Source organism: Xiphias gladius, chromosome 14, assembly GCF_016859285.1.
Source record: "Xiphias gladius isolate SHS-SW01 ecotype Sanya breed wild chromosome 14, ASM1685928v1, whole genome shotgun sequence".
In the NCBI taxonomy this organism is placed as follows: Eukaryota; Metazoa; Chordata; class Actinopteri; order Istiophoriformes; family Xiphiidae; genus Xiphias; species Xiphias gladius.
In genome coordinates, this window is record NC_053413.1 from 21,003,173 (window position 1) to 21,017,981 (window position 14,809).

The 14,809-nt window shown below is 39.7% G+C and overlaps 1 protein-coding gene across 1 annotated transcript in view; it reads right to left on the reverse strand.

Moving 5' to 3' along the window:
- LOC120799218 (netrin-G1-like) overlaps window positions 1–14,809 on the reverse strand; it is a 59,989-nt gene that overhangs the window by 21,642 nt on the left and 23,538 nt on the right. The window contains exon 2 of the mRNA XM_040144202.1: window positions 12,214–12,857. Within this exon, the coding sequence (XP_040000136.1) occupies window positions 12,214–12,857 (644 nt within the window). The remainder of the gene's footprint in view (window positions 1–12,213; window positions 12,858–14,809) is intronic.

Sequence of the window (14,809 nt, forward strand, 5' to 3'; positions counted from 1 at the left end):
TGGTCAGAACCTGTAATGTGCCTCCATGCTGTATAAATACATACTGAGGTTTCCTGAAACTTTCCTTGACAAGACACTTGGAGAGGCTCTCTGACAGATATGGAGAGATCAAGGCTGTTGAGGGAAAACTTTGGCCTTGCTGAAATTTTAGATGAATGTCAATGTGTTACCTGGACAAACCGGCATAACCTGCCAACACCGTGCAGGGAAAGAGAGGCTGTTTGACTCTTTAACATGAGGGGAGGGACTGCTGTGATGTATGCGAGCTACAGGAGCACCAAAACAGGAGAATACCATTTAAAAATCAGGACGCTGGCCCTGATTCCATCATGTCAATTTAGCAGTGGGATCCAGTCCCTTACTGTGTCAGACAGTGTGATTTTTTTTTTTTTTTGTGGACGAATTATGCATTTTTCAACCTTCCTTTCTGTTAGTGGGGAAATGAATTGGACCAGTGCACTAATATTACAGGTCCAAAAAAGTGACCCCTTTAAAAATTTCCTAAAAAATTAAAACACGATTAATTGTTTTTGGAGCCAATGAAGAATGATTAAGATTGGTGGTCAGCCTGACTCCTTTATGTCTAAAGACCACAAACCAAGCCAGAAATCTTGGTGTAGTCATAGACCCTACCTGGATTTTAACATCGAGATCAATTATAAAATTGGCCCACCATCACCTTAAGAATATATCAAGAACGAAAGAAAATTGTCTCAAATCCTTGGCTTGTTCTTGACAGTGTAGTAGCTACCACTGAGTCCATGCTCTTGGTATTTTTTTTCTGGAAATATCGTAATCTTGGTAGATTACAGTCTACAATTCAAGAAATTCAAATGTCAAATTCCATAAAATACTATAATGCACGGGCTAAAGTGAATGCACCAGGGCAGCCTTTAGCAAACTGTTTAAGACACAGTTGCAGGGATAGTTAAAAGAAAGACAAAAGTTTCCCACTTCAAGTCATTTGATCAGGGACAAGGCAAATCCAGCTCCTATAATGAGTTTGACGGTGTTTCTTTACACTGACTACTTTTACATTTCGGATGGCATTGAACTTTTCCACAAGGAGAGGGGAGAGTCACAGAGTCACCTCATTACACCAGGCTGTGTCACCGTGAAATTGAAGAGTCTGATTAGGCTTGTTTTCGTCGCTCTGTGCTAGGGCCAATTTTGTCATTCTTCGGGGTGTAATGTAATACATTTCAAGCAAATTGTTTGCGTCCTCCATCAAAATATAAAGCAGCCCCGCCAGGGCTCCCCAAATTGTTGGAGAAATATTAGGAATGGATCACAAGTTAATTCCCCCTGCTGCAATTTTCTTCTGAGGCGAAATGAAATTTGAATTTTTGCGTGGCTTGGACCACTGCCACCGAAAGCCTGTGATTTGTTTCAATGACAGGGCCTATTATCGAGGTTGTGCATTGATGTAGGCATACAGTATGGTAATGTCTACCCCCCTCGTCCCACATCGGCCCTCATGGTGGAGGGCCGTCTCATTCATGTGGTGTGATGTAAGCCGCTGAGACAAGGAGGAAGCTGTGAAGAAATCAGCACTAGGAAGACATATTAATATGGAAATCAGAGGTCGGCTGCATACATGCTGCAGTGTATGTGTGTGGGTGGGTGGGTTGTTGGGGGTGTGTGTGTGTGTGTGTGTGTGTGTGCTTTGCCACTATGACTCAGGTGGGGACACACACAAACATAAACCTATACAACAATTGGACGCATAAAGCCACAACAACCTTGTTTATTCCACAACTAGTAAAGCTTAATCGTACAATAAATGTAACAAAAGTGCATCTTGATGATTTTACTATTCATGGCTGCCGCCCCTCCAGACACAGTTTATGTTGATGTACACTCTCTGGCACCCATATATTATTTACAAAGAAAGCCTGGGCCTTTAATGAGAACTAATTAAAAGCTGGAGACCTGGAGATGACTGGCAGAAAACATCGCAGCATGTGACAGACATCTGGTGGAAGATAAGTGAGCAGGCGTTGGCAGAGCCGGAGAGAAACTTACGGTGGTAGCAGAGTAACGCTGGGGGTCGTGTGAACCTGCACTTGAACCTGACTTTCAAACTCTGTCAATCAAGCTGGCCGCAGCTGTCATGGTTCACAGGGCACAGACTTGGAGGATTGGAAGTGTGCGTGCGTGTGTGTGTGTGTGTGTGTGTGTGTGTGTGTGTGTGTGTGTGTGTGTGTGTGTGTGTGTGTGTACTGCGTCTGAGAGACTGGATAAGAGCCAGTCAGTTTGTGTGTGCATCTGTGTGCAGTTTGTGCTGGCTTGTGTGGCTATGTGAAGGGCAAGGCTGCGGTGTAGCCATTAAAGGGGGCAGCAAGAAAGATTCCAGTTTAGTACTAAAAACTGGGCTTGACTCCATGTTTGCTTTGGCTTTCCACCATTATAAATGAATCTCTTCCCGGCTAGTCACATTTTCTACCGCTAAAAAATGGACGCTGTAAGACACCCTCCTCAGTAAACAATTCTGTTGGATCTCTGGGCTCATTAGCAGTGGTTTAGCCAGGATTTGAGAAATGCTAAAATTACATTTCCTGTCAATCTTATCTCACTAAATCGTGATCTAAAAACTGTTTCAAAGGCCTCAGAGAAATACAAAATCCTTTTTGAGATCAAACTGGAGAGATTTAGTCAAAAATGTAAAGAGATTCAGTTTAAAAGATTTTAAAGCTGCCTTGAAAACACCACGCGTATTGGTAGAATGTAAATTCTGCTGTACATCAACACAACAAGTTGCAGGATCTTTTTGCCACCAACAGAGGCAAAAAAAAATTGCTTATAGGCGTTTACTGTACTGCACTACTTTAACATGTAGTATATACTGTCTGGGTAGGATTTTTAGAATCCAAATAGCAGATCAACAATTAGAAATTTGATGTCTCATTCAAATAAACAGCAGGTTTTGAGACAGTTTCACCACATATAAAAAGAAAAAGCATCCAACTGAGGCAGCCAATGTCCTAAAAGGGAGAGAAAACAGAAATCGCTCAAAGATGAGGGTGTTCAAAAACCTCCGCGTGTGAAAATACTGAAGGAGTAAATAAGTTTAAAAACACGGGCAGGATCACTTTCAACCAGCTAGACAGCTGTTTACAAAACACTTTTCGACTCTGGATGCCGCGCTGTCTCGGTAGTAGTTAGAACATTATTCAGTTACAACTCACCCCCTCTAGAGGATGACAACCTACAGACACATATGGATTTACTGGAGTATTTTTCACAAATGACTGTTTTGAGGTACGATCAGATTGGCTGTCAGCAGAATAAAAGTAGCCTGCACTCGAGGCCGTTGGAAGGATGTGACATAAGAGGCCGGATTTGGGTATGAATAAAGATTAAGCTGAGTGATCACTGACTGACTGTAAACAGTGTGTGAGAGTATGGTAATATTATACAAAACGAGGTGATGGCACACTGCTAGAATAATGACTTCTCAGTTTTTCCAATTTAGGCAATCAGTGTCACTATTGGAGGAAAGTGTTCATTTGCAGGGCAAGGTTGAACGAAGGTGAACTTTGACTCGCTAGTGTGGAATTCTTCAATTTGTTAGTTGTGCAGGTTTCAACTGCAAGGAAAAAGAGCCGAAATGAAGCCCGGTATGCATGTGTTGCGCTTTTTATCCTAGAAATCATCATGAACCTTGCCTGGTTTTATCTGAGAGATGAGCATGAACTTTGCTTGTTTTTAAACATTTTCCCCCCGCGACCGCTGAACCTAGAATCAACAACAAATTCTATCAAGCTGCTCAACGACATAGTTTTCTCAAACACTCAAGAGGAATATCTATTTTATTTCCTCCTGCTGCATTCTGTCCTTTCTTATAAAGTTACAAGCTAGAGAGAATGAGGAAGAGAGACACACACAAATAGTGAGAAGGCTATCGCTTTAGGAAAGAATGTTATTCAAATGTCAGTAGTTTTAAATGAGAGAGGGAAATGTCCTGGCACATTACACAGCAGATGATATGGTGTAACATCATTACTTTTTCCTGAATTTCTACCGTGCGACCATTGGGGAGCACATGCCGTAGATATCCTCAGGGTTTTACATCTTCTGCATGTGGTTCAGCAGGGCGAGGTGCCCGTCATGTGAACGCGCTGCGGAGGAGCTACAAATTTAGAATCCTTTTCTGATGCCGCTGAAGTGTGTGATACGGCGTTTGTTGTGAGCTCAGGATTCCCACCAGGAGAGGGAGATACAGAGATTGTCTGTGGCTCGAGGGAGCCGCTGGGGAGCCTAAAATAACAGCACCATGTTTCATACTTTATCTAAAACTATGTTTCTTTTTGTATCCAAATTGCCTTTGAATAATTCTCATGTATACCTCAGAGGCGGGTTTGGGATAAAGTGTTTTTTTTTAAATTTGCTTTTGTTTAACATTTGTCAGCACAGACAGTCAGTAGGGAATGAAACATTTTTCTCTTTAATTTCCATAAACCTGCAGTCAAGTTAATGTCAGATAATCTAAAGTCGTTTTGTGTGACAAGAGGCGTTTTCAGTGGGGTGCAGAATGGCACCAGACTTGCTGTTAAGAAAATGGCATAATGGTTAAATGTTCTTGCTTTGTGATCAGTACGTCAGGCCACTTCTCGGGATGCAAAGTGTAAGACTAGTTTATTATATAGATGTTAAACTACGTAATTCCGGCCTCTGGTCCTCAACATCTGTCTTTGCAAGTAGTGGCAGCTGTTCGTAAATTCAAACTTTGCCTAGTCCTAATGTAACATTAAGTGCTACATGGAGATTTATGAATAACAAAATTAAAAATGGCTGCACTACACAAACTAGTTTCTTACCCAGACATTAGTTGCTACAAAATTTAATCCACTTTTGCCATGTGTAACTGTTGCATAGGTAACTGATCCAACCGACAAAGTTAATGTTTGCTTGCTAACACAGGCAATTGAAAGTCCTTTTATTTTTTATGTAAAGCACTTTAAAATGCATTGTGTTTTGAAAGGGGGCTATACAAATAAGCTTGCCTTGCCTATGACCCATTTAGATTATGGAACATGGTTGACATATCTGACTAGACACTTGAAACTGAGAAGCTTTGAAATTTACATTTCACTATATTTCTAATTTTAGATTTCATGAGTACTACTAACTTTGAAAAACACACATCTCTCTGCGTATGCATATATAAACAGAGTCATACCAACATTTTACAAAGGATTGGCTGTTAAGTTTAAAACTTTGTCTGGTTTCCTAAATCTGTTATTTTTGACAGTTATGTTACAGCTCCTGATGCTCGAGTAACTTCCCGTTAACGCCGTTTTTACACTGACTTTTTGTATGGCGCTGCAGATGTTTTCCAGCAACTGGCTTACACACAAGTCTTTACTGGGTAAACATTCACTTAGTTTTAATGATACAGCACAATTTAGTAAATCATTAGTTTGAAACTAGCTGGCTAGAAAGGACATAGGAAGTACTTTACACGCAAACTGGCAAATGGATTTATAAATAGGTGGTGCAACCCATCCGGAAATGGAAAAGACATACAGGAGACAGGGAAGTTATCAAAGCAAGCGGGGGCATGATCTAATGAATGAGGCCTATGAGTAACAATAGACGCTCAAATGGGTTGTATATAATGTAATGCTAACAATCATTTTTGCAGTTCAGTACACAATGAAATAGTGCATACAAACAAAGACACTTATAAATGAATTCATACAGCAGGCCAACTAAGTGGTTAGAGAGGCCATAAAAAAATCTGAGGTCTGTCAGAGTGACCTTAAACATGTCTCTGGACTGCATGAATCCAACAAATGCTAAAATGAACTTGAATTTCTCTTGCATAAAAAATTCACAGGGCAACTGGGGCATTGGATTCCTCATTATATAAATAAGTAAATCTACCTTAAATAAATACACTTCTTTTATATAATCCTTTAGTACCAAAGTGCTTTACAATGTGCATCTCATTCACCCACACACACACACACACACACACACACACACACACACACACACACACACACACACACACAAAAACTCACGCACCCTTGACAGATATGTGGACGTGAGCAGTCAGGGATAAAACCCCCAACCCAGTGATAAAGATTAAGATTTATCACTTTATCACTTTATCTCTGTTCAAAGAATATCTCAATCGTATATTAACTATGTATATTTGATGTTAACCCTTGTGAATTCTGTTTTACTGTACTTTTTTGAGTTCTGTTTCTGAATTAGAGGAGATTATAGTGGACAGACGGTCCACACTATGAAGGACGGTAGGTATTTTTAAGGTTACTTTGACACGGTGCTTGAATGCTGGGTAAAAGGGGACGTGGAAGAGAAAAACAGTGAGGTAAGAAAAAACAAGAGAAAAGGTCGGGGAAAAATAGAGAATGACATGGGAGATGAGAGAAAAAGCACATTAGCACTTATGGATTAGCTGCCTCTCATTCCCAGGCCCTGCTGCGGCCTTGCAGATGTGCAGCTCTGACCGTGCAGCCCGCCGGTAGCGGTCATGTCTTAATTAACGAGCAGACATCTGATCAATAAGTGAGGAACGATGGAGAGGGAGACGTGAAAGGTGGGACAGCCTGCACGGTTCAAGGTTTGTTTCCCGTTGATGTGGAATAACATTAGAAATCAATAGCAGGGCCAGCCCCGCCACACACTCTGACTCTACACAGGAGAGGTGAAAAAAATAATCCCCCTTTCTACTTTTTCCTCCTTTTACCCATCGCTTCTCTAACACACAGGATCATTGTACAGGAAGATTTGTCACGGTATTTTCAGCGCAATGTGATTCTCAGCCTTGTAAAGCCAGATTTATAAACTTGTGTTCTGTAACAATTCTTAGATTATTAAAAAGAGAAATCTGTTCTGGTTCTTTTACATTGTCTTGTGCAGCATCTGAAGCTTCCCAGGATTTATTTCTGAATGAAATGTTACTTACTTTTATTGGTGTGCTGGCTTTGCCTCAACCTGCCTCAAGCACTTAAGTTTTGGGTTTCGTGCAATTACTTCCAAGAGTCTAAAGATAAAGAGCCTCATTCATTAAAGATTTGTACACACAACTCGTGCAAACCCAACAATGAACCTAATTGATGATGTTTTATTTACTTCCATACATATGTAGTTTTGTGCTGGTTCACTGTATTATCTGGGATGGTCATGACATCACCTAAAGCTGTTTTTTAATGATACTTCTTCACATTAACAATATTGCTGTGTGACATTTCTTTCGCTTTAGAGGGTAGTAGGAGTACGAGTAGTAGGAGTAGTAGGTTATTTATCAGTTCCAAACTCAAGATTTTGTTGCCTCTGGGGGAGCTCAAGTCTTATTTGAGGGAGTTAAGCCCCCGCCCGGCAAGTTTATACGGGTCAGGGTCCCATTTCTCCCAGTGATAGCACTACTGCAACACTACATGGGTGTAACATATACAATCGTTCACCATATTTACATCGCCTCATTAACTGTGTTAGAGAGCAGGGGTTGCAGTGAGCACAAGGTTTGCAGTGTGTTATTTAAAAGGAGAAGCTAAATGAGGCTTTTTTTTTTTTCAACATGCTTCCTGTTGTCTTTACTCTCGTCGATCCCTACCAGCAACAGAAGCTTGTTAGCAGGATAACACTGTGAGCCCAAGCCGACCAATCGCAGTTCATGCGATACCCATGTGGTATCTCCTCGGCCTTCCGTAGCCCCGACATGTAGTCACATTTTTGAGGAGGTGCATGTCAGCTACGGCAGAGCATACAGACCCTGCATGCATACGTCGGTACGGCAGGACACCTTAATGCAGAGGTATAAATGAAAATTTTGGCAACTGATACACTTGGTCAAAGTTAGGGAAAGACTGGTTATGATTGATAAGACGGCAAAACTTTACTGTGTGGAAGTCAGACTTGCCACACCCCATCCACAGGCTACATCTCCACACACCTTTCTGCCTCGCGACACATTCACTACACTGCTTCCTTCATTTGTACTGAACGGTGACGTTGGATTGATTTGAATAAATTGTGGGGCAGAGATTCAACTAATATGAAGTAAGTTGGAAACTGGGCAGAAATATTAGTGGATGAACCAGTAGTTTTTTCTACTACTGCTGATTTTTTTTTTTTAAGCTCTGTTTAAGCTCTTTATTGTGTCTGACAACAAGGTGCCTATCTCTAAGTGTTTTTTCTTCAGAAGATAAGAACATTAATACGCAAGAAACAAAATGGACATAAAAATGCATAGTACGTCGCTAAATGTTGGATTTCAATGGAGTTTATTTGTTTCATGATTGATTTTTCTCCTAACATTTTTACCCAGATTGATTTATTTATTTGTGCGTCGATTTTATATAATCTCATTAGGAGTTCTCTATTATCTTCATGAACCTTGTTTTTGAAAATGTAGTTACGCAAATGCAGTAACTTCATATTATTTTTAACATTTCTAAATTACAAACGTAAAATAATTCCAAGCCTTTTCACAGATCATTGTGAAAATGTAATTTGGCATTTATTCAGCTTGCCAGTATCCATTTGTAGTCATGACATTCATGAACATATCTGCAGGTTACCTGACATTACAAATATTCAGCCGTCTACAAGTGAAAGTGTATCAGCGTTTATGGAGTATTCTGGGAATTCTCAGATAGGATGGCCATTCTGTGATAAGGCTTTCACATTTGGTTGTAGCTAGGAGGCTGCTGAGGCTGGTGGAAACTCCAATCAGTCTCTCCCCACCCACCTATATCACCCTCTTTCAAGTGAGTTACTGATCTACCTCTGGACAGAAAATGTATGTTTATTTTCTTTTCTTTCTCACCACAAACTTTTGGTGGAAAATTGAATTTGATACCTAGGGGCAGGATGGAAAATTGGGCAAAACATCTTATTTTCCCCACATCCAACCTTTCGCTACTCTTTCTAATGAATGGCAAAAAAAGATATCTGTAGGAGATGCTAGTCTGTGCTGGGTAGCGGGTCTTGCAATTTAGAACTCATCAATTTAAGTTTACAGTACGAGTGTGAATATTGCAAGAGTGTGTCTGACAGAAGAACATGTATATGTCTCTGATAGGGCTGAATTGGGAATATCACACACCACCATTATGAAAAACTTGTTGTGGCGTGTGATCAAAGACATCAAACATCATGAAATGATGTCAGATTTTTTGCCGGTTATGACAGCTCATGTTCAGTGACTGATCTAGTTTAGATTTTGCAACAAGCAGTCAAAGAAGATTAAAAAAAAATACTACATATCTCTAAAAATACGAGTTATTTAAAGCAAAAACTGTAGCTTGCTCGGAAGACAAACCTCATAGATTAAACCATAAATCTACTCATTATTAAACAGGGCATGGCTATATTTGGAACCACAGCCTGGTAATTCCGAATGTCTCCACGTTTCACTGATGTGTCCCTAATGATTACCATTTAATCGGCTGCAAATGCTCTTAATTACAAGATTAGTCTCCTACCAATTAGCCAACATGCTAATGGTTCTAATCTTCCATTGAAGTTGACTGAATTCTAATTAGGGACTAACTGTTTCAATTCACCTAGGGCCCATCTGATGGGTCATTACCAAACTAGTTATCCTCATATAAACCAACTGCAGCAAGCAACACAGGTCCCATTTGGAGAGCAGCTGTAGAGGCTTTACAACCAACATGTGGGCCATTTCCATGCGTCATGAAACGACATTGTTTCCATTCCCTGAAAATCGCAGAGGTGTTCTGATGACTCGCTGATGAAAATGTTATACACTGCATCATTGCAACCTGTGTCAATGAGGCGTGCACTGTAAATCTTCTCAATTTTACTGAAAATTTTGGTTTCAAAATTGGAAAATGAACAAATCATGAACTTGAACCTTAAGTGGAGAGAAAGGAGTATCTAAGTTCAGTTCAACGCGTGAGACGAAGTTCTAATTTGACAAGTGGCTTTCTTTAAAGCTGCTCTAATCAATAATTTTTTTATAATAACAGTGGATCAAATGACTATGTGTGTAATGTGAAGGTGCTTGTAGTGGTGAACCCACAGAGAGTTATCACCCAACTCCGTACTTTTGGATTGTTGTTTTTGTTTTCTGGCCCGCAAACGCATGCCTTCATCATCCTTGTTTCCTGCGAAAAATCTAGAGGTACACTACATGTTCAGCACAAAATGGCAGACAGACAAAGTCTGCAACTAGCTGGTGAACATAGTGCAGAAATAGGCGGCTAACAAGTCAGATTTTTCCCTCAGGAGTTGGTGGTGACCGGACAAGCGCTAAAGGAAAAGTGACTTATTAACCAGGTGGCCAGAAACACGACTCCAAAAGAATGCTAATGTTGCTACATGTCTATTGGAATAAGCAACTGTTTTCTAACAAGTTTGCCGTGAGTAATCTATTAGGTGATAATATGTGCATGTGTTTTCCGCTGCCCCTAAGTAGCCAAAAAAATGTATAACACGTGGTTTCAATTACTCATACATTTCTATATTGTCCATGTATTGTATCCTTACTACCTTTCCTCTGCTGTCTTGTAGCCTCTGTCCTCTCTGTCTACTGTATTGTGTCAATGTCTGGAACAAATAATAAACTTAACTGAAATGGTTTAATTTCATTTTCATTTTCATTTTATTACATATGATTCCGTTCAGAAGCTTTCAGGTTAGCCACGCTAGCAGCTGACTTTCCTCAGTAAAGGAACTTGGCAGGATGGAGTAGGGAAAGACTACCAGATTACGAGATACAAGACCTCTGCTTGGGATCCAGGAAACCAGTATTAACAGCAAATGAAAATGTGTTTCTCAATGGTGATATCTATAGGTCAATTACACACTGGGAAATAAAATTAATTATAATAAGAACCCATGTGTAATCGTGGTTTTTGTAATGACATAAGTGTTCATAGTCATCAAAAGTCGCAGTGAAAAGAAAAGATCTATGTTATTTATTTGAACTGACAGCAATGTTATAAAGCAAAACATTTAACCAAAGCAAGTTCAGCTCTACAGAATTTATGTGCTAACTGAGCCAATGATCGTGATATCATATTATGGGATTATAAAATGTCCGTGGAATCTCTGCAATAAAAAATGTAGAGACACATTAAAACCACAGCTCACACGAGGCAGTCTCAGCCCTCTGTCTTTGTCAAGTTAGGGCTATAATACTGTAAGTATTTAGTAGACTAGAGTTTAGTCTCCACCCAGGCTGCCCCCTCTTTCCCCAGTTCTGACTTATTGGGTTGAACTTAGTGTAGGCCACCTAAACACTTTGCACTTGTAAACACTGAGGGAAAATATTGTTGGATTAGAGTAAAGGAAGGGAGACACTGAAGCTCTTTTCCTTTTGCAATTAGAAAACTCAACAAGTTCCTATCGTGGCTACCACTTAGACACTTTTTTCTTCAGTTAGGAAACTTCCTTAACAAACTGCACCCCTAGACTTCCATTCATTCATTTGTTCATATGTGGTCTGTGACAGTAAAATCTGCTGGTCAGTTGATGGCACTTTCTAAAATCATGATCAGTAACATTTTTGATGTCTCTTTGCGGCGATGATTTGTGGTATATGTGGACCACCAGAACTCCATAAGGAAGAAACATTTAAAGGGAAAACTTTTACTTAATTTAAAAAAAAGAATTTGTGAGTATTTTTTCACCATGGAGAAGCAACATCTGGTTTTCATTCCTACTGATAACCTCAGCGGGTGATTTCACTGAATTCTTCCTCTCTACTTGAAGGAATGCTTGTCAATATGTGGTGTCCTTTGTTTGTAATAAAAACCTGCAGACTGTTGGCTCTCCGTGGCACATGGTTGGCCAGTCCGGGTCTACACTGATGCTGTGTGATAATTATAATGCCACAAAAATTCCATCCATCTATTATTTTATAAATATCAATCTGGCTTTATTTAATCTAAAGACAAGGATGGAAATTCAGTGTGTGCCGCCTCATCACAGAACTTCTGCTGTGTGAAGAAGGCAGTGATTTCACCTGGACAAAGGCCAGTTTTACCAGCTCTGCATCCAATGAGAAAGGCTAAAGTGGCCCATTAAAATACTGGTGAAACATTCAAAAGCTGGAGAAACACGAGCACGCATTATGGACCCATAAGTTAGAAATTTAAACAGTTTGTAAACTTGAAAACAAGCAACATTATAGTTTTCTCATGGTTGCTTAAGAACATGAAAACTTACAATCTGCAAAAGCAATCAACAAGTGTATATGGCTCTTACCTGCCCTGCACCTTGATGTCAGAGATGGCGTAGAAATATCTGGACAGGTTGTTCTCATCCACCATGGTGGCTCCAGTGGCTGGCTTCAGCAGCCTAATCCTCACATCAGTGATGGTGAAGAAGTCCCTCAAGTTCTTGGTGGTATCCAGCTGGCCGTACAGTGAAGCCATGTTGTGTAGTCGAGGCCCGGCAAACAGGGCAAAGCGGTCCTTTATCTCAAAACGTACCGTTTTGTCATTCTTCCACACATAGCCTCTGGAGTAGTCCTCGGTGCAGATGATATCCAGCAGGGTGCGCTGGGTGAGATCATTCACTGTCTTGGGTTCCATGGTAAAGGCGTCCAGGCAGTCAGTGGCATAGAACTGGTACGGGGTCCAGGTCCGGCCATAGTCGAGCGACTTTTCCAGGACCATCTGCTCTGGTCGGCCTGACTCGAAGGTCAGTACGATGTCATCAGTCAGCTCAATGGTCTTGTTCCATGACAATGTGATGTTAACCTGCAGGGGCTTGGGATATTTCTTCCATGAGGTGGACTGCCAAAAAGTTGTGGGGTTTCGACCCTCAAAGTCAAACATCAACTCCGGAGGGTGAGCCAGCTCCTCAGTGGAGGCGTCACATTCATTGTTGCACATATAAGGATTTTCCTATCAAAAAACAGATAGATACACACATGTCAGTGAACATTGCAATCAGGGTATAAACGTGTGTGGTGCAACTCTCATGTATTGTATAGTTACAATTTCTAAAGACTTATCTGAATGACCTGTTAGAAAATACAGTAGTTTAAAAGTCCAGTGCCCCTAAATAGAAAACTGAGTAGTTTAAATTGTTTAGATTGAAATTTGGGGACACTGGCCTATATAACAAAAAAATAAAAAAGAAGTGTGCACCCAGTGAGATAGTATATCGCGCAAAAGGTAACATTGCAATGCATTTGTTTCTTCTTGAAATGTGGTTATTGATGTATTTTTATATAAATAAGCAGTACTGTCTCACGCCATCAAAGACAAATGACATTTTCTAAATATAATAAAACAAATGTTATGATCAAAAAGCTTGTATTTTACCATCCTTTTTTATATGATGAAAAGAGAAGGTCGTCTATTGTGGAATTATTGTTTTAACATTCAAATGTGTGACGTGTATGTGTATACTATAATATATAAGCAAATGTGATGGCAGTATCTGTAACAAGTCAAGAAATGCACACAAGGCAAAACCACTGAGAATAAAAAAGTATTTAAAAAAATAAAGTTACACATACAGCGATTATACCCAAGATCCAGGTTATTAAATTAAGCTTTCACAAATTGCTGACAAATGTGCTACGGCAGGATTTAATTGCTTTTAGTATTGAACTTCTTGATTTTCTTACTGGCTCCGTTGAATTGGATCAGAGAATCCTTCCCCTGCCAACAGAGGAGTTGGTGACTCTACAGCGAACTAACTGATAAAAGTTTGATCCGAATGTTGGTGATCAAGACCCAGACTGAAAATGTGTAAAATTCTAACTCGTCAGTTTACCTTCGTGCAGGAAGAGTTTTGTACAACAACACGGACTAGAGATGAAGAAAAAAAAAAAAAACTAGGGATAAGCTGCACTCTGTAGTTTGAGGAAAAGAAGATAAGCAAGTGAAATATCAAAAAGGTAGTTAAATATTTAGTTTCAAATAAAATATTCAGAGGAAAAGTGGAATCCTAGAACACTTGTTAGTCATAAAGCAGCTCACTTTAGGAGTCCCACCCTCACGATTCCAAACCCTGAACCATCTCTCAGGTCGGCTGTTGGTCTCCTTTGCGTTGAAAGGTTATTTACTTTTCCAGTGCCTTGTTGGCTTGCCATCCTATTATGATTCTACCAACGTGCTCAATAGGATTTCTATTACATTCAGGCCAACGTGTATTTTATAATCTGCCCAAGCAATGTTGGCCCTAGAGCTGCAGGAGACAGTGACCCTCTCATTAAGATGACACTGTGGATCCCATATTCTCGTCCAGTGCCATTCCTACCTACACCGCCATCCAAATTGCCAGTGTAATTGATATTCCTGTGTGGTATTTCAGAGATAGGCATGGAATCCCGATGAGTGTTTCTTATGAAGCACACAAAGGGACATGCATTTTTCATGGGCACGTGTCTGGCCTGTACCATAGACAGCCACCAAGTCTGGATGTTTGTGTGAGCATGTTTGTGGGGAGAAAGAGAAGCTCTTGATGTGTTTGTTTATGAGAGGGATAGAGAGATCCAAATGTGTGTGTGTGTGTGTATGTATGTGTAATATATATATATATATATAATATATATGTGTGTGTGTGTGTGTGTGTGTGTGTGTGTGTGTGTGTGTGTACACATACAGATATATATATATATATAGAATATATATAATATATGTAGAATATATATATATATATATATATATATATATATATATATATATATATATATATATATATATATATATATATGTGTGTAGATATATATATATATGTGTAGATATATATATATAGATATATATGTAGATATATGTATATATATATATATATATATATATATCTTGTTTAGTTTGAGGGTTCTGCACAGTATCTTAGCTGTTCC